The 25,032-nt window shown below is 37.5% G+C and overlaps 2 protein-coding genes across 2 annotated transcripts in view; one reads left to right on the top strand and one right to left on the bottom strand.

The window, feature by feature from the left end:
* Nucleotides 1-7,736, bottom strand: part of LOC127850554 (something about silencing protein 10-like) — a 31,216-nt gene extending 23,480 nt beyond the window's left edge. The window contains exons 1-3 of the mRNA XM_052383674.1: nt 7,607-7,736; nt 2,846-3,005; nt 844-903 (exon numbers count right to left, since the gene is read on the bottom strand). Of these exons, the coding sequence (XP_052239634.1) occupies nt 844-903; nt 2,846-3,005; nt 7,607-7,617 (231 nt within the window). The 5' untranslated portion in view covers nt 7,618-7,736. The remainder of the gene's footprint in view (nt 1-843; nt 904-2,845; nt 3,006-7,606) is intronic.
* A 12-nt stretch (nt 7,737-7,748) lies between these two features.
* LOC127850555 (uncharacterized) lies at nt 7,749-24,074 on the top strand. The gene is made up of 4 exons (XM_052383675.1): nt 7,749-7,917; nt 18,053-18,169; nt 22,637-22,756; nt 23,607-24,074. Exons 1-4 carry the CDS (start codon nt 7,749-7,751, stop codon nt 23,849-23,851), a joined length of 651 nt encoding a protein of 216 aa, XP_052239635.1. The 3' UTR covers nt 23,852-24,074.
* Nucleotides 24,075-25,032: the final 958 nt, after the last annotated feature.

Here is a 25,032-nt window from a genome sequence, read left to right as displayed (position 1 = left end):
TTGTGCCATGCAGTCATGAAAAAAAGTTTGTGCTTGGGACACAATTAATCTGGTCACCATAAGCCTCCTTTGTCAAATTCATGTGTATAAAAACGTCTTATTTTGCTTAGACCTCTTATAATGGTTCACTATGTATTTAATCAAAGTATACAAACACTTTCCTGGCAAAAGTAAGCATAGGCCTAGTTCTGCCCTGATAAGCCAAGCACAGACATTTGAGCCTTGTCCTGGAAAATATGAGCTTAATGCAAGTTCCTTGTGTTGGCCAAGATTAGCTTGTGAAGTCTGCACAGGTTAATCAGGGACAACACTTTCCCTTTTTATGACATTTTGTGGGAACAGTGGTCTAGTGGTAAGATGCTGGTCTAGGGATCGGAAGGTCCCTGGTTCAAATCCCGCCCAGGGCACTGGATTTTTCTGAGCAAAAAATTAATCCCCCGCCTTCTCCTCTCCACCCAGGTGTATAAATGGTAACCTGTGAGGGAAGTAAGTCAATGTGCCGTGGCTGCCTTGTGCGCCATATGTAAATGGACGACTTAAATCCCAGTGATCGGTGGGTTAATATTGAAGTCGTCTGAAGATGCATACGTTATCGAAGCAGACTATAAACCCCACCTTTTTAACATTGAACCTTTTTTTGCTTAAAGGAAGTCTCTAAAAACTAACAATCTCACTCCTATATACCCCCCTAAACTTCGTTTGGTGGGGGTATAAAAATTCAGCTGATGCCGAAAGTGTCATCCCTGATTAGCCTGTGCAAACATGTTAATCTGGGAGATACTTTTTGTCCATGCATTAAGCCACATTTTCCCAGAGCGTGTCTCTTGTATGCATCACACTGACCTCATCAGAGACTGCTGCATGGTAGGTGTCGTCATCCTTATAGCCTTTATCCAGCAGCACCTGAAAGCAGTCAACATATAGCCTTTATCCAGCAGCACTTGAAAGCAGTCAACACATGTCATCCTTAAAGCCTTTATCAAACAGCACCTGAAAGCAGTCAACATATAGCCTTTATCCAGCAGCACCTGAAAGCAGTAAACTTATCGCTTTTATCCAGCAGCACCTGAAAGCAGTCAACTTATAGCCTTTATACAGCAGCACCTGAAAGCAGTCAACTTATAGCCTTTATCCAGCAGTACCTGAAAGCAGTCAACTTATAGCTTTTATCCAGCAGCACCTGAAAGCAGTCAACTTATAGCTTTTATCCAGCAGTACCTGAAAGCAGTCAACTTATAGCTTTTATCCAGCAGCACCTGAAAGCAGTCAACTTATAGCCTTTATCCAGCAGGACCTGAAAGCAGTCAACTTATAGCTTTTATCCAGCAGTACCTGAAAGCAGTCAACTTAAGCTTTTATCCAGCAGCACCTGAAAGCAGTCAACATATAGCCTTTATCCAGCAGCACCTAAAAGCAGTCAACATATAGCCTTTATCCAGCAGCACCTGAAAGCAGTCAACTTATTGCCTTTATCCAGCAGCACCTGAAAGCAGTCAACTTATAGCCTTTATCCAGCAGCACCTGAAAGCAGTCAACATATAGCCTTTATCCAGCAGCACCTGAAAGCAGTCAACTTATAGCCTTTATCCAGAAGCACCTGAAAGCAGTCAACATATAGCCTTTATCCAGCAGTTCCTGAAAGCAATCAACTTATAGCTTTTATCCCGCAGCACCTGAAAGCAGTCAACTTATAGCCATTATCCAGCAGCACCTGAAAGCAGTCAACACATGCGAGTTTCTTCCTATGAAAACTGTTCTAAATGCCTGTGCATAAAGTGTAGTCCCAGATCAGCCTATGCAGTCTTCTAAGGCTTATCAAAGAAGGACACTTTCCACTTTTATTGAATGTTTAGTTTAGACGGAAAGTGTCATCTCTGATAAGCCTAAGCTGACTGCACAGGTTGAGTCAAAACATGTATCTGATGGGTCAAGGGTTATCAACCATTGATTTTTCGGCCCAACTTTACAGCCTCTTACTGGCTGGTTCCTAATGGCAAAAAGTAACTTTTTCAAAAAAATATTTCCATAATGTCCTCAAAAAGATGACAATCTTATCCTTTTAATTCAGAAATAATTTTATTGAGTTTATTTAAAAGCGATATATAGTTCCGTAGTACTTTAAAATATCAATTGTAAAAGGCAGTTTAACATGTGTTTATAAAAAATGAAAACACTCATATTTATAATCATATTAAAACGGTTCATTTTTCTTATTTTCATGGTTAATCACACCATTTTTTCCAATCCAAAAGGCAAAGCAGTAAAACCTAAAGCAAAATAATCACTGGAGTGGTTACAGGTTATAAGCTCAGCTTCCACTAATTATTCCATACACGCGTAAAGTGTCGTCCCTGATAAGCCTATGCAGACAGCAGACACTAATCCTGGACAACACTACACATATTCAAGGCCTTTTCAAGGCGATCCAGGAAAATATGCAATTTTTAAATAATAAACAAGTATATAATAAACAAGAACTGTGTTGGTAAAATACAATGCCCCCGACTGCGCTTTGAAGCCATATATTTGCGTTTTGACCTTGAAGGATGACCTTGACCTTTCACCACTCAAAATGTGCAGGTCCATGAGATATACATGCATGCCAAATATCAAGTTGCTATCTTCAATATTGCAAAAGTTATGAGCAAGGTTAAAGTTTTGGGACAGACACACACATACAGTGACAGACAGACACACACATACAATGACAGACAGACAGGCCAAAAACAAAATACCCCAAATCAGTCGCTCCGGGGGCATAAAAATTATTTCCTTGTTACAATTTTGCTTTGGGAATAAGAGCGTTAAATGGACCATAGATATGAAAGCTGAACCAGGTGCCCACCTTTTCTCTACTGGCATGGAACTCATCAACATCATCGTACATGTATTCCCGAGCCTCTGGGTCCGGCTCATCCATGTTACCATAGAGACGTTCATCATCAGAGGCGTACTCAGGGACAGTCTCAACAGACGTCTTCTTTTGGCCTTTCTTCTTATTAGGTCTAGGAAAGAAACAAAAAGAAATATATATTTTCGTATATGAGCCTCATATAATTATAGTGGAAAGTGTTGTTCCTGATAAGGCTGTGTGGGCTGCGCAGGCTAAGCTGTGACCACACTTAACGCACATGCATTTATATAAATATAATGCCCGTTTTCGGAGAGACAATCAGTATCAGACACATTACTCCTGTGCAGTGTCACAAGATGACCTCTTTGGGCCTTTCTTCTTATCAAGTATAGGAAATAAACAAAAAGAAATACATATTTTGTGTATATGAGCCTCAAATAATAAAAGTAGAAAGAATCATCCCCTAGTATTAGCCTGTGCGGACTGCTGTCCAAAAAATCCCTATTGGAAGCTTCCCCACCCTAACACAAATTATTATTATTTTTGTAAATAAAATGCAACAATAGGTAAATTTTCCTATGCAGCTTTATGTCTAATCCATATAAACGTACTTCAAGAGCCTTTGATATTTTTGCTATGGTGGCTGTGGGAGTACATATGCGCCCCTTCTTAAACACAATCGCAGTTATGAGCACAGATTTTGTGCACATCACTAAACAGATGTCGTTCGTTACCAATTAAGGAAAGCGATTAATAAACTTCAAAACACATTAAATTTACCTGAATGGCAGCCTACGGACGTTATCCTAAAAAACATGCATGCAACCTAAAAAACACGACAATGTTTCATCAAACTATTCATGCTGACATTTTCATTTTGAAATTTCGAACAGTGTAAATATTGACATCTGTTTGCAGGGCCCTCAATCTGTCAAATCCACGGCCAAAATTCGGCCGCATTCCCCCCTGAAAAGTATACTTTTTTCCCCTTTTTGGGGCAAAAATACCCCATAAAAAAAAAAAAAAAAAAAAAATTTTTTGTTTTTTATATAGATAATGTCTCATGATTATTATATCTCAATTCTATTTTAATTTAATCTTGTCAAACATACTAAATTATGAAATAAACAATGAATATAGTGCAAACATGTACAAATATAATAATTAGATAGTAAGTAAAAAATCCCCCCAAAACGGAAAAACGCCACGAAAATTCCCCCTGCTATGGGTAGCGACCCGCTTCCCCTAAAATGGATTGAGGGCCCTGGTTTGACATCGTTATCGACTAGGGTCACATTAAATATCAGGATTTGCAAAAGAGTGGTGTACTGCGACCTAACCGTTAGCGACACTTTTAGTGGGCAACATTATGACAGTTTCCCGTTAAGTTGGAAAGAGCGTACGAAAAAATAACAATGCAAACAAAAAGAAAAATTCTTGCTTGAATGGTACCATTTGCATGACTTTGTGCTTTAGACAGTTAAACGTTGATTATTTTTGCAGTGTCAGTGTTCCTTAGCATTTCCAGTGCTGATCAAATTTTGCACCTTTGGACAAAAGATAGCGCACTGTAACTCACAGCACCCCTTTGGGTTAAAAAGGTGAGAGTTGAATTATTGCAATTACTCTATGTCTTGAACCTAATTCAATATAATATTGACAACTCGACAGCACTTACTGACTTAGTCAGTCTTCACGCTAAATATTTTTTACCAATAACCCTTCGGGCTAATCAGATAGAATTTTTAATAGCCCGAAGACAGTTTCAATAGCCCGAAAAGGTTAACATACATTTTATGACTTTTTTGGCTCAAAGCAACAAAAATATTCATTTCCAATCAGAAATAACTTCTAATGAGTAAAAACAGTTGCCTGTCTCATTTTCAACAGACTGTTTTATTTATTTTTGATAACAATAGCAAAGGCATGCTCTCCGGACATCTCCCAGGGCTTTCCTTAGACCTCAAATCTCAAGAGTCAAGGACTCTTGGGACCATATTTTCAAGAGTCAAAATCAAACTTCTGAGAGTCCTAATAATAACGCAGGAGAGTCAATGATTTTTTGCAATTTAAGCAAATTACTGAGATATAATATATAAAAAGCAACAAATAAAAAGATACATGTATGTTAACATTTATTTCTTACATTTTACTGTCACTACAACACTATGCATTTAAACACAATATTTCAATGATTAATAAATACAAAACATGTATTCTAATACAACATTAACTTCATGTATACAGCAGAGTAATATGTCATATGTTCTTCTTTCGCACGTTTGGGGGTGTTAGGAGCACTGTCATTTAGATCTAAAGTACGCTTTGTCGTTGGCGTCTTACACACACTTTCAGAGTTACTACCGATTCCGAATTCGAAAAGGTTTCTCTGCGACATTTTCCGAATGCACTAGCACAATTACACTTTGCACAATTACACTTTATCCAATAACTTTGTTTGACCGTTTCGCGTGGCTATTAAATTAAGAATGAAATACAAAATGTGAAAAAAAAACCATTTCCGCTGGCTATCACAAAAAACAACAACAACATACGGGTGGTACCTAAACACAATAGCCTATATAAATCGGTAAACTATAAAAGGAAATTATTTCTACTCGCCGATAAAGGTGCCTCCGTATTTAATCCCATCGAAAATTCCGACGCCCTGTAATTATTTCATGTGCCATCTTCACGGAAGACGTGCGACAAACACGCCGTTTTCTATGCCTTATTAAACAGTCAATTATTACGCCTACATGTATTTTGTAATCAATTAGCTCATGCAAAAATTGTCACTTTGCCACAAGGCCAGTTGTATCGGTTCTATAGTTATTTTTAGCAACTTTGATGCAAAGCGTGTAATTTGACGTTGTAGACAGTACATATGCCAGCATAACTTTCGCGCGTCTTTGAACTGAGCAATCATGAAGTGAAACAGTGATGGGTGCATTCAGCTTTGGAAATACATTCTGCCATACTCTGGAAATATCTCAAAATATGCTTTACGGTGTTATGTGGATATGGATGTTATTATTTTATATTGAATATTATTAAAACTGACGCGGATGAGTCCATTCTGTTTTGGTGGGTTTATAGTTCTTCTTAAATGCTCTGAGCTTTTATGAGTACATACGTACAGCTCAGAGGGTCAATAGCTGGGAGTTGGATTATTGCAACTAGGTGGGTTTAATACACGTCTTTTTCGCAAACAGCTGATAACAAACGCTATGATAAATAATGGAAAGTTAATACACGCGTCATCGAACCAGCAGTGTTTTAATTGGTCAATACTAGATTTCTTAATTAACCAAACTCCGCCTACTGGGTGGACTTGTGCTTCGATGATTGGAAACGGGCGTTAACGATTAGCGTGTACTAAATGAGATACTCCGCCCCGAGCCAATTATCGCTTAGTCTTAACAACTTTTGATCTCGTTGACGCAAGTCGGTATATTCCCCCAAGTCAAATGTGACGCATGACGTAATTTTCTCAAGAGTCAAAAAGGGGTCTTCTGTAATTTTCAAGCGTCAAAACCCGGGAGCTCGGGTCAAAGGAAAGCCCTGTCTCCATATCTCAGTCTTTCAGATTGGCCCCAATTTCCTCAGGACAGGTTTCCTCAAATGGCTAAATGGTCAATTTTTTTCAGGACATTTGTCCTAAATCATGAAACAATTTTCATACAGTTTTGTTAGTGCCCTGAGCTCTAACCTATTGTACTTTTTTAGTCTTTCTAGTTGCAATTTCTGGTGAAAACAATGCGAAATATTATAAATCATACCATCCGTATCACCGCATGTGTATTCATCATTCTATAGACATTTTCATAAAGAATGTCAAAAAAAAATTTAAATCGACAAAAACAAAACTGTATCCGAAAATAACAGTCCGAGAATATGAAAGTGTTTTGCACATGAAATCAAATGTGCATATCGTATGATTCAAGACAAAATGAAAACCAGTTACCTAGCAAATACGTAATAAATATATAATTTTGTTAACATATTGCTTAAATATATGCTATTGCAGTGCTTTATTTTGCTAATCGATCACTCAAACTTTTTCATTTGCAACGTTTGCTGATTTGTACGATTTTCGGAAAGTAGCGAAGATTTGTCGTCAGTTGTTTTTCTATCCACTAACCAATCAAAAATCAATAATAAAATAGTCCATCTCCGGAGTCTCCGTAAGAGTGGAACTCAGACGTGTTGATTGGCTAACGACTTGTACCGACTACTTCCATTGATTATGTCTTTAACCAAAGTGGCTGACCGGTGTTCATGTATTTTTTTCACTTTGTTTATTATTTTACGCTAAAATATTCAATCGACCGGTCGGGCTATTTAATATGCATTTATGATAGACCGACCGTCCCAACAATCGACTCGGGCTACGGGCTTATAGGCTAATTCGAAGACTGCTTAGTTATCAATTTTTAAGTATTGGCAACAAGATAAATACACTAACTTCTCAATCTGAAGACTTCACAATGAGAATTTTCCCAATTTCAGTTTTTTTCACAATAATTTTTCTTACTTGGGCTGGTACCGGTACCATGCCCTATTGAATCGCTGCTTTCAACACAAATATCAGTCACAGTGGCACGAAATTGCATTGGCCATGGGACCGAAATGTCCATAATTTATGAAGTTATTTGCCTCCACAAATCATTATAAATATGTTGGTGTGTCAATGATCAATATATGTTATTGCGCATCTAGATCAATAAGCGATCATACAATGAGGCTTACCTTTTTGGCATTTTTCAATTTAATCAATCTCAATTGTTGACAGAAGTTGAAAAACGTGTTTTTGATTTGCAATTTTCATGACACAATAAGTTATCAATACAAAATTGTCGTGATTTCGGGCAAAGAGAGTTCGGACGCCAAAATGGGCTCTCAAAGACCATTGCAAGAAATAGAAGAGCAGATATTATTCCCAAAACGAAACTTGTTCTATTTCAAACATATGGTAAATGTCCACGCCATTCCTGAGCAGACGATCGATCGTCTTTCACGAATGAGAGCATATTCAGCTATGGCGTTCGGATCAAAAATCGGTATGGTGAAACTGAAGGTCACATACTAGCCAATTCATTAGCACAATTTCAAAGTTATTTAACAGTTCTCCAGCTATACCTTAATCGACGGGTGCAACACCCTATCGCCCCTTGGTCTCGATTTGACCCGTAGCCTTTTTTTATTTGACTATATTGTACAGCAAATTGTATTCGTAGTTTCAATAAATTGATCTTAATTTCCACAGTTGTATTAAAGAAGAAAAAAATGTTCTTCTCCCGATACAGCACTTCTTCTAAATAGAGATTTTGTGTCTGCGCCTTTTGGTTAAGGTATGAAGATTATATACAGATGCTCAGTTGGGTGTGAGTCCATATGAACGGACTCCTAGAGCTAATCTATTAATAATTTTTGCTGTGATGGCTCTTGGTGTCTTTATTATCATAAACACCATCACAGTTTTCCACAACTGATCAGTGTGCATCCCTAAACAGATGTGACAAATTAAGGAAAGCAATGAATAAACTTCATAAGCACAACCTACGGATGTTTGCCTTTGCATGCACCCTAAAAAAACACAACAATGTTTCAACACTATTCTTTTGACATTTTTATCTTGAAAATAAAAACGGTGTACAATGTTCGTCATCGTTATCAACTAAGGCTACAGCACAAACCATAATGTGCATGCAAAAGATTGGTGTTCTGTGACATAACAGATAGCGACGCTAAGTCTGCAACAATTGCGACAGTTTTTTATTATGGTGGATAGAGAGTACTGCAGAAAAACAAAGTAAATAAAAAGCAATTATTGTGTGATTTAATGGTACCATTTGCATGAGTTTGTGGGTTAGACAGGTAAACATTGATACGTTTTTGCAGTTTCAGTGTCCCTTAGCCCTTAAATTGGAATCAAATTTTGCACCTTTGGAAAATAGAGGGCGCATTCCAACTCTCAGCGACCCTGTGTGTTATAAAGCTGATAGTTGAACTATTTCAACTAAGTTGGTTGTTAATTTATAATTATTTACATTGTAAATGTCTACATGTGGATAAGGAGACATTTACAGCCACATTAGTAAGGGTTTTGAAAACCAGGGGTCAGCCAAGAGAGCGACTTGGGCGAAATTTTCGCCGAACGTCGGCTTATATCGCCTTTATTTAAGAGAAAAGTGAAATTCATTTCACCCTGTTTTTCAAGTAAATCCATAAACAAACAATACCTGTATTAAAAGCAACATCACATTTAAATTCCAGCAAACACAATTTATTTCCTCACACCCGATAAAAATAAGGACAAATGCAGTCAAATCTCGGATAGTTTTCACACATTGCATCCTCTATGGAGCTAATGTATTAATGCTGTATCTGACAGTACTGCATGCTGCTGGTAACGCAGTATTGATCAATGCCTTTTGGCCATAATTGCCACCTGCTGAGGTGTTACAAGTTTACAGTTTTAACTCCTAGAAATTGGCCCCAACATCAAAGACCTTTGATGTCTACATTCTACCGACAGCATTGACAGCTTGCAGTTTTTATACGCCCGTATAAATACGGGACGTATTATGTGAAACCCCTTGGCGGCGGGCGGGCGGGCGGCGGGCGGCGGGCGGAAGGCATCACTTTGTCCGGACTCTAATTCAAATTGTATTCATCCGATCTTCACCAAACTTGGTCAGCAGTTGCATCTAGTTGATATCTAGGCCAAGTTCGAATATGGGTCATGCCGGGTCAAAAACTAGGTCATAGGGTCAATAAGTGCATTTTCAAAGGGGCCACTTTGTCCGGACTCTATTTCAAATTGTATTCATCCGATCTTCACCAAACTTGGTCAGCAGTTGCATCTAGTTGATATATAGGCCAAGTTCGAATATGGGTCATGCCGGGTCAAAAACTAGGTCATAGGGTCAATTAGTGCATTTTCAACGGCACCACTTTGTCCGGACTCTAATTCAAATTGTATTCATCCGATCTTCACCAAACTTGGTCAGAAGTTGTATCTAGACAATATCTAGGTCAAGTTCGAATATGGGTCATGCTGGGTCAAAAACTAGGTCACAGGGTCACTTAGTGCATTTCAAGCATTTAGCATGGTGTCCACTCTCTAATTGAAGTAGTTTTCATCCAACCAAACTTGGTCAGCAGTTGCATCTAGTTGATATATAGGCCAAGTTCGAATATGGGTCATGCCGGGTCAAAAACTAGGTCATAGGCTCAATTAGTGCATTTTCAACGGCGCCACTTTGTCCGGACTCTAATTCAAATTGTATTCATCCGATCTTCACCAAACTTGGTCAGAAGTTGTATCTAGACAATATCTAGGTCAAGTTCGAATATGGGTCATGCTGGGTCAAAAACTAGGTCACAGGGTCACTTAGTGCATTTCAAGCATTTAGCATGGTGTCCACTCTCTAATTGAAGTAGTTTTCATCCAATCTTCACCAAACTTGGTCAGAAGTTGTATCTAGACAGTATTTAGGTCAAGTTGGAATATGGGTCATTCCAGGTCAAAAACTAGGTCACAGGGTCACTTAAACCATTTCAAGCATTTAGCAAGTGCTCTCTAATTGAAGTAGTTTTCATCCGATCTTCACCAACTTTGGTCAGAAGTTGTGTCTAGACAATATCTACATGTAGGTCAAGTTCAAATATGGGTCTTGCCAGGTTAAAAACTAGGTCACGAGGTCCCGTAGTGCATTTCAAGCATTTAGCATGGTGTCTGCTCTCTAATTGAAGTAGTTTTCATCAGATCTTCACCAACTTTGGTCAGAAGTTGTGTCTAGATGATATGTAGGTCAAGTTCAAATATGGGTCATGGTAAAGTTATCAAGTTGTCCAAAGTCTTAAAACGGGCGTATCTTGTGACAGTTTGGCACTCTTGTTAGGGATTGGTTTAATTGACGTCATTTGGAAACACTGTTGTGATTGTCAAAGACTTGTGTTTGTTAATGGTTTTATTGTTGTTTCTACTTGAATTTGAGCATAGGGTAATGATAATGTTTTATTTAGAAGACAACATTAATATTAAATATTAAATGAATTAATACCACAATATACCTCCCCCCTGCAAAAAAAAATAAAAAATTATTAATTGTGGGGTAGATGTATGTAAATATAATTTATATCAAGCACTTTCATGCACACTTGAATACTGTAAAGGGTTGTTTATTGTGTTGTTTTCTTTATACTTGATTGTTGATTTAATAAAAAATAAAGAGAATTTAATCAGCAGGATTCATAATGCACATCTTGTACTCAGCAATTTAAAAGGGTAAAAAATAATGCAACTTATTACAAGATATACAAGATAAAACAAAAAAAACATGACTTCTCCTTATTTCTCCTGACTTCTCCCTAAATGCCAGTCAAGAGAGAAGTCACTTCTCCCTTAAACTTTACCCTAGGCCGACCCCTGAAAACTTCTACTGCGGCTGTCTTTGTTCATTGGGTGGTAGCGAATTCCATTGGATAACTTTTTTTGGGTAAAATCAACCTCTGGGCAGAGATTTGACTAGAACCAGCATAGCACGATCAAATCCCTGCCGTTATAACCAACCATATGATGGTTGGCCACATGGTACAATAATTTTCCTGTTTTTTTGTTTTTTTTCATGTAGGTAAATTTTAATTTATTTTTTTATGAACCTAAACTTGAACACTATTTTTAAAATATAAAAGAAAAAAATACTACTTTTCATAATATAATTTGCAAACAAAAAGATAAAATCTTTCAAGATCTGAAAGGATTTTTCTTGTGATGGCAAAGATTATAGCTCGATTGGTCGTTGTTGGCTCAGGTACTACTTACATGTACACCGGGTACATTTAAGTATACTTACATGTACCCTGGGTACGGTAAATATACTAAAACGTACCCGGCCAATATGAGACTGTACCCGAGTTTAATTCCCGCGAAAAATCCAATGTTGTAAAACGAGCTACCTATAACTGCCATTACGAAACAAACTTCCATTAAAAAAAAAAACTTCATCAACATGCTTTTTATCCCCACGCTTTTTGAAAAAAAGGTGGGGATATTGTGGTTATCTCCGCCGTCCGTCCGTCCGTCTGTCCGTCCGTCCGTCCGTCCTGGCCACTATCTCCTACACTAAAAGCACTAGAACCTTGAAACTTACACACATGGTAGCTATGAGCATATGTGCGACCCTGCACTATTTGGAATTTTGATCTGACCCCTGGGTCAAAAGTTATAGCAGTTGGGGTGGGGCCGCGTCAGAAATTATCAGAAATTTTTTTAGGTTATTTTACATTTACTTCTTTATTTCTACACCGATTCACTTCAAATTGATACTGGACCTCTCTTATGACAATACGGTCAATCTCAACCATGCATGGCCCCATTCCCAACCCTGGGGCGCCCCGCCCACATAGGCCACACCCACCAAAAATTTCCATTTACTATAATTTTTTCATTTCTACACGGATTCACTTCAAATTGATACTGAACTTTTGTTATGACATTAGGGTCAATCTCAACTATGCATGGCCCCAATCCCAACCCTAGGGCGCCCGCCCACATAGGCCACACCCAGCAAAAAATTCCATTTACTATAATTTTTTCATTTCTACATGGATTCACTTCAAATTGATACTGAACTTCTCTTATGACATTAGGGTCAATCTCAACTATGCATGGCCCCATAACCAACCCTGGGGCCCCGCCCACATAGACCACACCCACCAAAAATTGCCTTTACTATAATTTCTTCATTTCTACACCGATTCACTTCAAATTGATATTGAACTTCTCTTATGACAATACAGTCAATCTCAACTATGCATGGCCCCATTACCAACCCTGGGGCGCCCCGCCCACATAGACCACACCCACCCAAAATTGCCTTTTACTATAATTTCTTCATTTCTACACCGATTCACTTCAAATTGATACTGAACCTCTCTTATGACAATACGGTCAATCTCAGCTATGCATGGCCCCATTACCAACCCTGGGGCACACCTAGGCCAAACATTCGGCGTGGGGATAGGCGTCGGCCTCTGCCGCGCCATTTCTAGTTGAATATGAGTTTCGATCATATAGAGGCAATTAAATAGAAATTGACATAAATATAAACATTAATTTTAAAGCCGACAACAACTGATTTAGCGTTAAAATTCCCGGGTACGTTTTAGTGTATTTACCATACCCGGAGTACATGTTAGTATACTAAAGTGTACCCGGGGTACATGTGAGTAGTACCCGAGCCGACAATGACCAATCGAGCAAGATTATATGTAAGATCAAGGAACAACAACTCTGCATGGAGGTTGGGGTAAAATTAAAATTTATAATAGTCTTATGAGGTTTGTAAGTTTCTTGCTGAGTCTGGAACGGTGGTGGGCAGGAACAAGAAGATTATCAGGAGGAGGCAAGGACATGGTGGATAATTTAAGTAGCATGATGAGATGGAATTTGTTCTGTGTGTTTCAACTGTGGGCCAATCAAGAGTGTCTATCACATAAGTTTCTGAGCTTGTGTTGTCATATCATTCTGTTTGTTATGAATCTGGTTGCACGTCTTTGTAGTGTTTCCAGTTGATTTATTTTAGGTTACTTTGGAGTGTAATACATGTACCAAGATATTTGGCTGGATTTACTTTTGCAAGGATGTGATCATGTTGTTTGTATGAGAAGATGATTTCTTTTCTGAGTAATACGAGGATATGTTTTAAAGAAGAAACATGTAGTAAGAAATAAATACCATGTCTTGTATTAAAACTGTTAATAATGTAAAATGCCACCACATGCAATAAATTGCTCTTTTGACAAAATAATACTGTGCCCTCTTCAATTCAAGGCTGGAGAACTGTTGACATTTATTTGATTTAATAAATCATTTTTAGCTCAACTATTATATATGAAATATATATAGTGAGGCTATCCTACTCACCCCGGCGTCTGCGTCTGCGCTAGTGTGCAAATGTTTAATTTTCGTACTACCCCAATTATTTTCATTGTCCCTTGACATATTGCTTTCATATTTTGCATACTTGTTTACCAACATGACCCCAACCTATAAACAAGAGCAGACAACTCTATCAAGCATTTTTTTATAATTATGGCCCCTTTTCCACTTAGAATATGCAGCAAATGTTAAAGTTTTCGTACTACCCCATTTATTTTCATTGTCCCTTGGCGTATTGATTTCATATTTTGCATACTTGTTTACCAACATCACCCCCCCAACCTATTAACAAGAGCAGACAACTCTATCAAGCATTTTGTCATAATTATCGCCCCTTTTATACGTAGAATATGAATATTATTGATAAATCTATGTTAAAGTTTGCGTACTGCCCCAAATAGTTCCTATATCCTTTGACATATTGCTTTTATATGTTGCATACTTGTTTACCAAGATGACCCCAACCTATAAACAAGAGCAGACCACTGTATCAAGCATTTTGACATAATTATGGCCCCTTTTTCACTTGGATAATTGAACATTTTCCTTAAATTGCCATAACTTCTTATTCCACCCAAACAATACCCCACGCCCCTACCAAGAATCCCCCCCAACCTCCCCCCCCCCAAAAAAAAATTAATAATATATGTATTTTAAACATCATCTAATAAATTACCACACCCCACATTATACCCCCCTCTCACCCCCCCACCCTACCCCCCCCCCCATTTTTTTTAAACATCATCTAATAAATTACCACACCCCACATTATACCCCCCTCAAACCCCTCCCCCCTACCTCCCCCCCCCCCGCAAAAAAATATTTTTTTTCCTTTTTTTATTTTTGAAAGATCGTCTAATAAATTATTGAATATGAACAATTTCCCCTTGATGGCTAACGTTATACTGTCAAGCACTCGAATAGTCAAGCGAGCTGTCCTCTGACAGCTCTTGTTTTATTTTTTATTTATTTTGTGTATCCTTGAAGGCTGAAAGGCTTTGCATCCCTTGCCGCCAGAGCTGATTAATTCTATATTTTATGCTTCGCAGGATCATAAGAGATGACAGCATGAAAAAGCAAAACTAACTTTGCTTATTTATTTCAGTTATGTTATCAAGAAGACCTGCTTCTGCTCCTAATTGCATGATTTTCATGTATTAACCTACCATATATCACAGATCACAAATTGATTTTCTCTTCTATAACATAAACATAAAATGGGTCGATTTGGTCGGCTGTATGGGGAGGAGGAGGCCGAATATTTCCCAAAATTAAATTAGTAAAAACCAAGATTTGGTCAGGGAAAAGTCAGTGAAAAGTTAGGAAATTTTATTTAATCAGGTTGGTGGCAACCCTGAAAACAATTTCATTTCTTTTGTATTCAAACATTTTGACCTTAAACCTCAATATCGTTTAAAACAAGCACAGTATTGTTATGGTGTCAATCAATTACAAAACTGATCGCTCTTTGTTATTACTGACCGAAACCCATTACTCTAACCTTTCAGACATAAATCAGTGTTTTTTCGTTCAAAATCGGAGCCGTTTTCCCATGGAAATATGTATATACCGGTATATTTTATCCCAATTGGGACCAAACAATTCCCAATGGAAGGTTTAAAAAAAAAATCTGCCATCCAACTCTATAACTTTAACCTCAGTAAATATAATATTGAAAACATTAATTTAAATTCTCAATTTTTAAGCGTTTGTTTGAAAAACAACAACAACACTAATGTCCCAATTTGAGTTAAAATGCCGCAATTTTCCCAATCTAAAGATTATAATGGAACTTCATAAACAAGGTATTATATCACCATAAATTGAGCATGTGCAATTCACTTTTTTCATCCTCGGAGATGCGCTCAGTATCGAGTTGTTTGCTATGAATAAGGCTGAAAAGTCTTGGTAGAGCGTTAGTCATAATTGAGATAACTCTTGAGTTTTTTATGCCCCCAGCAAAGGGTGGCATATAGCATTTGAACTGCCAGTCAGTCCGTCCCCCCCGTTGGTCCGTCTGAAAACTTTAACATTGCCCATAACTTTTGCAATATTGAAGATAGCAACTTGATACTTGGCATGCATGTGTATCTCATGGAGCTGCACATTTTGAGTGGTGAAAGGTCAAGGTCATCCTTCAAGGTCAAGGTGAAAAAAATCAGAGGCGCAGTAGGGGGCATTGTGTTTCTGACAAACACATATTTTGTTTAGTGTTAACAAGCAGGAATAACTTTTTGGTCAGACTGCCCTGCCTATAAGTGACGAAAATTGCTTGAAACTCAAAACCTCCTATGACTAAAATAATTTTTTTTTTTTTAATTCACATAATTGTGCTCATTTTGATTATGAACAGAAAGTTCTAGTTTATGAGATTTTTCATCATCCAAATTTGTTAATATAGGGCGAGTGAATGTCAGGCTCTGGCAGTGTTTTTTTGTTCAAATTTGGTGCCCTTATAAGGACCCTCTCCCAATGAAAAAAGGTATATATGTTTCCCCAATGGAACCTTAAAATTACCAATTGAAAGTTAAAACAAAAATTGTTGCAAGGCCACGGCTTTTATATTTCTTGGTTTACAAAACCGCCGACCCTAATTTTTGGAAAAAGGGAAAAAAATAAAATCGGAAAATCGTCTTTTTTTTAAATATTTTATTCCCGACCGCACTGCAAAACGAGCGAAACGAGAAAAAAACGATCCGGTTTGAGTACGGTTGCGAATAAAATCAAGTAAGTACAATCAACGATTGGCTCACATATATTGCAGAGATCGGGATATTTTTCAATGTGACACATTATGTACCAGTCCTTTTATGGGCACTTCTCAAAATTTATTTCGGGTAAAAATTACAGACAATAAGAAAATCAGCGTCAGTAAAATGTCGACCCCATCAAAATTTATTTCCGAGTCTGTGACGCAACTATATTGTTTAACATGTTACTTATATTAAACAAACCCGATATTATAGTAGATAAAAAAGTATTTGATAATTAGTATAAATAATCCAATAAAACACTGCCATTATTTACGATATATGTGTTTAGGAATTTTGTAAACACGTCCGCCATAGTTTATAGGAACTGTACAGAAAGTTTGGAAATCGGAACAAATCGGTATATCTCGGAAAATCATTGATAAATGTATTTGTCGTTTCAATGCTTAGGGCCGAGTAATTTCGGCAAATCGGAACTCAACTTGCGTAAAACACTAGCTCAATTAACCATTAAACTCCGCCTCCGTTCTCGGCAAAAGATTCGAAGGCGGAGCTATGCACGTGCTTTTATTAAATTGGAGGATTGCAATTGAGAAACAAACACACGATTGGTTCGGCATGTTGATTGCTAGACAAAGGAAGCCAATTTTTTCGGCGCGAAATTTGTCGCTTTATTGCTTCCGACAGAAAGCGGCTTTCCTTTGATGACGTCAAACTGTCAATTCACACAGACTGCACATTTTCGGAAGACTTTAACTGACTCCTTGTTTACAATTCCGGTAAAAAAACACTTGCTAACATTAAACTTTGGATTAAATTATCAAAATAAAGCAAAAGCGAAGTTGACAAATATGATTAAATTAATTCGCATCAGTTCAAATAAGACGTTTTGCGTTGTAAATCAACGAGTTTTCATGACAACAATAACTTTGACAAACATTACCGCGACGACGCATGGATCGATCTACCTCGATTTTTTTTCATGTACGATCTCATAAGTCGAGTAAGAGCAAACACATACCGGGTAATTTGTGTATGAGTAGTTTATCTTATATAAGATTTATGCAACGGGCATTGCATTGCGTAATGAAGCGCATCGAATTATGGAAATGAGGCGCAGTTTTTCGTTTTAATGGGAGAAGAACGCATGTCATGTAATGGAGTGTTTAAAATTGCCTGATGTTACAAAAGGTGCTTTTAGGACTCATTTCATTTGAAGATATAGATGTGTTTCATTGCATAATTTGATTTTTTGTCTCTGTGTTAAGGTTATAAAAGATATGTTGTCTTTGCTCTGATGTTATTAGTATTAACTTTTTTTTCCGATGTTTTTTTTTTTTTTTTTTTCGACCGCCCGATGGACCATTTTCAAAATAATTTTTGTAAACCAATAAAAAAAAAGTCGTGGCCCAAAAAATATAACATGAATTTCCCAATTTTTGTAAAAACTATGCTATTTTTCTCAATCCAAAGTGACCGAGCCCCATTCCCAAATTGGTGAAAAAAACTCACTATCTGTTGTTGTTTTGTTTTCAGGGTTCGTCTATGGCGTGTACAGAGAGTTTGTCTATGGCAAAGAAACAGTGAAGGAAGTTGTTCAGAAGAGGAAGATTGCCACGTTTGCTAAACCTGTTGGGTGGATTATAGCTGGAGGTGAGTTGGTGTATATATGGGTACATTTAACCTGTTGGGTGGATTATAGCTGGAGGTGAGTTGGTGTATATATGGGTACATTAAACCTGTTGGGTGGATTATAGCTGGAGGTGAGTTGATGTATATATGGGTACATTAAACCTGTTGGGTGGATTATAGCTGGAGGTGAGTTGATGTATATATGGGTACATTAAACCTGTTGGGTGGATTATAGCTGGAGGTGAGTTGATGTATATATGGGTACATTAAACCTGTTAGGTGGATTATAGCTGGAGGTGAGTTGGTGTATATATGGGTACATTAATTATACCATTACCAAAGCTAAATTGTAAAAAAATCCATATTTCAAACAAAAACAGAAGTATTTTAAGATAAATATATACTTTTATGCCCCTGGATCAAAAGATTTTGTTTTTGACCTGTCTGTCATTCATTGTGTGTGTCCCAAAATTTTAACCTTGGTTAAAGTTTTTCAATAACTTTTGCATTATTGAAGATAGCAACTTGATATTTGGCATACATGTGTATCTCATGGAGCTGCACATTTTGAGTGGTGAAAGGTCAAGGTCATCCTTCAAGGTCAAAGGTCAAATATATTGCTTCAAAGCAGCGCAATAGGGGCATTGTGTTTCTGAAAAACACATATCTTGTTATTATTTACATCTAACAAAATATATAACTATTTTAGTTTGATTTTGTTCTTATTTGATTTTGTTCTTAAAATTTGATTTATAATAAGAGTAATATTGAATTGTTTTTTCCCAAATCAATTTACTTATGGCACACATAAAATCCAAATCCATAATTAGCGTTTTTTTCCAAAATGAGTAGGGAAAGGTCTATGGCATGTGGACAACAGCCGGAGTTAAATCGAACCCCTGTAATGTGGACTTTAGTCGAAAGTCAAATTTTGCAGTCTGAGTCAGTAGTTGCACAGCATTAAAGTGTGAATCATTTAAAAATAAATGTCTGAACTAGTTTTAATGAAAAGTAACTTTACCGTAGCTATAACTGTTTTGACAAAACAAATAAGTCAGAAATTCTTTAATTGTTTTATTATGCCCCCCTTCGAAGAAGAGGGGGTATATTGCTTTGCACATGTTGGTCGGTCGGTAGGTCTGTCGGTCGGTCCGTCCACCAGGTGGTTTCCGGATGATATCTCAAGAACGCTTGGGGCTAGGATCATGAAACTTCATAGGTACATTGATCATGACTTGCAGATGACCCCTATTGATTTTGAGGTCACTAGGTCAAAGGTCAAGGTCACGGTGACCCGAAATAGTAAAATGGTTTCCGGATGATAACTTAAGAATGCATACGCCTAGGATCCTGAAACTTCATGGGTAGATTGATCATGACTCGCAGATGACCCCTATTGATTTTGAGGTCACTAGGTCTAAGGTCAAGGTCACGGTGACCGGAAATAGTAAAATGGTTTCCGGATGATAACTTAAGAATGCATACGCCTAGGATCCTGAAACTTCATGGGTAGATTGATCATGACTCGCAGATGACCCCTATTGATTTTGAGGTCACTAGGTCTAAGGTCAAGGTCACGGTGACCTGAAATAGTAAAATGGTTTCCGGAAGATAACTCAAGAACGCATACGCCTAGGATCATGAAACTTCATGGGTAGATTGATAATGACTCGCAGATGACCCCTATTGATTTTGAGGTCACTAGGTCAAAGGTCAAGGTCACGGTGACCCGAAATAGTAAAATGGTTTTCGAATGATAACTCAAGAACGCATACACCTAGGATCATGAAATTTCATAGGTAGATTGATCATGACTCGCAGATGACCCCTATTGATTTTGAGGTCACAAGGTCAAAGGTCAAGGTCACGGTGACCCAAAATAGTAAAATAATTTTTGGATTGATAACTCAAGAACACTTTTGCCTAGGATCATGACACTTAATAGGTACATTGATCGTGACTCGCAGTTGACCCCTATTGATTTTTAGGTCACTAGGTCAAAGGTCAAGGTCACAGTGACAAAAATAGTATTCACACAATGGCTGCCACTACAACGGACAGCCCATATGGGGGGCATGCATGTTTTACAAACAGCCCTTGTTTTACTTTTATAATGCAAACCGAACAAAAGAATTTAATATCCCTGATTTTTTTGTCAATGAAACATGAAAAGAGATATAATGGAAGAAATATACTGTTCTTGCTACATTAGTTCTATATGAATGATCCTTTAAATGATCAGAACTAGCTTCTGGAGGTGCTACATTCCAAAATGTCAGGCCTTGCATTTTATGTTAAAATGTCTATAAAGCATAAGCAGAGGGGGTAATCAAATGACAAACAAGATTTCATTGTCCATGCTTAAAATGCCACTCACTTTCCAGCCATATTGGCAAGAAAGTAGTTAGCGTTTATATCATAATAATATTTGCTCTATATCTTGACTTCACTCCCTGCGACATTGTTTAGCTGGTCACAAAATTACAGCTCCCGCTAAGAAAATTTGCAGCAAGATTAAGAGCTAATATTAATATAAAATAAATGCTAATCACTTTATTGCTGATTTGGCTGAAAAGTGAGCAGTATTAAAACAATTATTAAAGGTAATAAAGGGTATAAAACGGCGAAAAATACCTGTCTTGGCATGGAAGTTGCCATCTTGTTTGTCACGTGTTTACACCCTTGGATAAATAGAATGCTACTGACATTTTTCAAAGCAAGTTTCATGGATTATAAACGATCTCTATTGAAAGGCTAAAGTTTCACCAAAAATCATTTGGAATGTAATATAACAAAGAATCTAATAACTTTGTTGGTATTTAAATATACTTGCAAAGTATTTAAGCCATTATGTGGAAAAACAAGGCTTATGGAATGTGCTTAACCCTTTGCCACTTAGGTACATATTTTGACACATTTGTAGTCCCTCAGAATGTAACATTTAATTAAAGAACTTTCTTACTAGATTCAAGTTTTAAAGGCTTCATTTCCAACCCTAAGAAACTGATGAGCAGCAAACAGCATAAAACTTGAACAGACTGTTAGTTGTGCGCAGGCTATTCTGGTTTTATGCTGTTTGCCATTTTCACTTTCCTTCTGAGTAGAAAAGGGTTAACTCTTTCAGTGCGGGAACCGATTTTTAAAGGCCTTTGCAAACAGTTTGGATCCAGATGAGACGCCACAGAACGTGGCGTCTCATCTGGATCCAAACCGTTTGCTATTCTGATAGTATTCTTTGAAAAAAAATCAAAGAAAATGCTAATTTTAGAAATTCAGCAGACGACATTTTAGCAGACGACAAATTTCCCAGCATGCACAGGGTTTAAATGTCCCAGATAAACCTGTGTGGACAAATCAGGAACAAAACTTTCTGTGTTTATGAAATAATTTGTTTATAAAAAGTCTCTATTAACAAAAATCTATTTTAAATGGAAAGTGTCATCTCTCATTAGCCTGTGCAGACTGCAAAGTTTTCCCAAAATGCAGCATTATTAAACCTCCTGTTGAAAAGATCAAACAAGACCACTTGAGTAATAGGTCTAGATTGTCACTTGATTTATAGGTCTGGACAACCACTTGAATTGTAGGTCTGGACTGACATTTTAATCATATAGGTCTGGACTACCACTTGAATCATAGGTCTAGATTATTACTTGAATCATAGGTCTAGACTACCACTTGAATTATAAGTCTGGACTACCACTTGAATTATAGGTCTGGACTAACACTTGACTTATAGGTCTCGCCTACCACTTCAATCATAGGTCTTGACTGCCACTTGAATTATAGGTCTGGACTACCACTTGTATCAAAGGTCTTGACTACCACTTGAATTATAGGTCTAGACCACCACTTGAATCATAGGTCTGGACTACCACTTGAATTATAGGTCTGGACTACCACTTGAATTATAGGTCTTGACTACCACTTGAATTATAGGTCTAGACTACCACTTAAATTATAGGTCGGGACTACCACTTGAATTATAGGTCTGGACCACCACTTGAATTATAGGTCTGGACTACCACTTGGATTATAGGTCTAGACTACCACTTGAATTATAGGTCTGGACTACGACTTGAATTAAAGGTCTAGACTACCACTTAAATTATAGGTCTGGACTACCACTTGAATTATAGGTCTGGACTACCACTTGCATTATAGGTCTGGACTACCACTTGGATTATAGGTCTAGACTACCACTTGAATTATAGGTCTGGACTACCACTTGAATTATAGGTCTGGACTACCACTTGATAATAACAGTACTGTTAAGGATCAACTAACTTTTTTGTGCGGAAATGTGGAAGTTTTTGGCACTTGTTTGGCCGGGTTAGTGAACAAGTGAACATTTTTGGAACTAGTATGACTGGGTCATTGGACAAATTAATTTGTTTGTCACTAGTCTGACTGGACAAGTGGACAATTGAAAAAATAAGCACCAGTATGGACTGTATATGAATGCTTACATGGAGCTCTGTATTTCAGCGGCCCTCGGTGGTTGGTATTACCTGTGTACAGAGAACATCGCGCGGTTCCGAGGCAAGCAGGACTATCTCAACAACTTCTTTGCTGGTTACGGCATGGCAGCTCCTTTTGCAGTACTTCGTGAGTGTCAACAGTTCTGTGTTTTTTTGTTAAAATGGAGTCTAGCTCTGTGAAAAGGGGGTCGAATGCATGTGCTTAAAGTATCGTCTCAGATTACCCTTTGCGGAGAGATAGATTACCACTCAGATACCCACTTTAATGCTTTTGTTTTCCCTTTGAACATTTAATTAAAGACTTTTCTTACTACATGTAGATCAGAGAGGGTAATCATGTGATAGTCAAGAAAGGTTATAAAACATCGAAAAATACCTGTCTCGACATGGACTTCGCCATCTTAACAATCACATGATTATCCTCTCTGTAAAATCAAGTTTTAAAAACTTCATTTCCAACACTTAGATACTGATGAGCAGCAAACTTGCTCAAACCTGAATAGACTGCGAGTTACTCACAGGCTGTTCTGGTTTTATGCTTGTTGCAAACTAATTGCTGATGCTTACAACATTCAATAAACGTGTGTTATCTCACAAACATATGCATACATATCCTAATAGAAAGTCTAAAAAAGTGTGTTTTTTGTAAATTAAAAGAGAGATTAAGTTAACTGCCCTACGCAGCTCTATGGGTTGAACCTTTGTCAATATAATATTGAAAACATAGGCTCTCAATTTCAAAACTATTAGCAAAAAGTGAAAAACACAAATATCCTTATTGTAGTTTCAAACCATTTTGTACAGTTCGCACATGCTTTAATATCAGGGAGGACACTTTTCGCTTAAAATTGATTTTTTTTAATAAAAAGAGACTTTCTTTAAGTAAAAAATTCAATTAAAGTAAAAAGTGTCGTACCAGATTAGCCTATGCAGACTGGCGCATTAAGCCTAGTTTTCCCTTCCTGTCTTTATTCCAGGTCGCAGTCCTCAGATGCTCGTAGTTGCGGGCACACTTTGGGGCGTCTTCTTTGCTTTGGCCCGAAGTAGCATTGACATAGACGGGTTAAAATACTTCAACCGCAAGGGCTATGTCACTCCCCCACAGTACCCGGAGGCCTTCGTCTTGTTTGAAGGTATGATGGCAGAAGATGAGGACAAGGAACGGAAGAGGATGCTGGCTATCGAAGAGTGGAGGCGAAATAATGCTGGCAAGGCCGCATGATCTGGGATAATAGCTGCACTCACAGTTGTCATATTAGGATACTGATGTTTGAGGCTTGTTTTGCTCTCGGGTAACATTTAAAGTTAAAAATAAGTGGAGAAAGGAACAACATGTATTTAGAAGAGTTGAGGTTTGATTGTTGGAAGTCAATGATGAAAATAAAGGATCTTTTATCCATTTTGTAGATAAAATACATATAATAAATGTTTCTGGTGTTTCAGAATGGTGTTTGCTTGCTGATTTTCTTTGTTTCCCATGACAACTTGTGATTGATATGACCCTTGCTCTGGGAAAAATGGGGCTTAATGTTTGTGCATGAAATGTCTTCCAAGATCAGCCTGTGCATGCTGTGCAGGCTATTCAGGGATGACGCTTCCTTTCTTAACTTGATTTCCGTAAGAAGAGACTTCCTTTAAATGAAATATACCATTAATCTGACAATTTCCATCACTTATAAGCCTGTGTGGACTGACCAGGCTAATCTGGGACGACGCTTTACGAACAAGCGTTCAGCCCCATTTTACTAGAGGGAGGCATATATCTCATATACAGACTTGTATTAAACTTTTGAGCTGCTAACGGAAAGCATGTTTAACTGAAGAGCTTGAGTTGGTACATGTTTCCGCCTTTTGGATAGGGTAAGGGTTTGAAAGTTTAGAACAAATAAAGTATCATCTAAATCTTGGTCACGGGGAATAACTCTGTCACTATACAAAACACAAGTTATGAGGAAGAGGGGAATAATTCTGTAACCATACAAAAGACTAGTGATGAGGTAAAGGGGAATAACTCTGTCACTATACAAAACACAAGTTATGAGGTAAGAGGGAATAACTATGTCACTATACAAAACACTAGTTATGTGGTTAAGGGGAAAAACTCTGTCACTATACAAAACACGAGTTATGAGGTAAATGGGAATAACTCTGTCACTATACAAAACGCAAGTTATGAGGTAAAGGGGAATTACTCTGTAACCATACAAGACACGGGTTATAAGGTAAAGGGGAATAACTCTGTCATTAAACAAAACACAAGTTATGAGGTAAAGCGGAACAACTCTGTCACTATGCAAAACACGGGTTATGAGGTGCATTGCATCATGCCCAGACTTCTTGAAATTCTTAAGTCTGGTTTAAGAATAACTTGCTTAGGCTTGAGTCAAATCGTTATGGATTCTA

This window comes from Dreissena polymorpha, chromosome 11, assembly GCF_020536995.1.
Source record: "Dreissena polymorpha isolate Duluth1 chromosome 11, UMN_Dpol_1.0, whole genome shotgun sequence".
Classification (NCBI taxonomy): domain Eukaryota; kingdom Metazoa; phylum Mollusca; class Bivalvia; order Myida; family Dreissenidae; genus Dreissena; species Dreissena polymorpha.
The sequence above is the reverse complement of the archived record's forward strand: the minus strand, read 5'-3'. Positions and strand labels throughout refer to the sequence as shown.

Excerpts from the sequence above, each read along its gene's own strand:
- LOC127850555 (XM_052383675.1), top strand. The coding sequence starts at position 7,749 with ATGGGCTCTCAAAGACCATTGCAAGAAATAGAAGAGCAGATATTATTC. Across the intron at positions 7,918-18,052 it reads GGCGTTCGGATCAAAAATCG|GGTTCGTCTATGGCGTGTAC; the intron begins GTATGGTGAAAC and ends TTTTGTTTTCAG. Across the intron at positions 18,170-22,636 it reads TGGGTGGATTATAGCTGGAG|CGGCCCTCGGTGGTTGGTAT; the intron begins GTGAGTTGGTGT and ends TCTGTATTTCAG.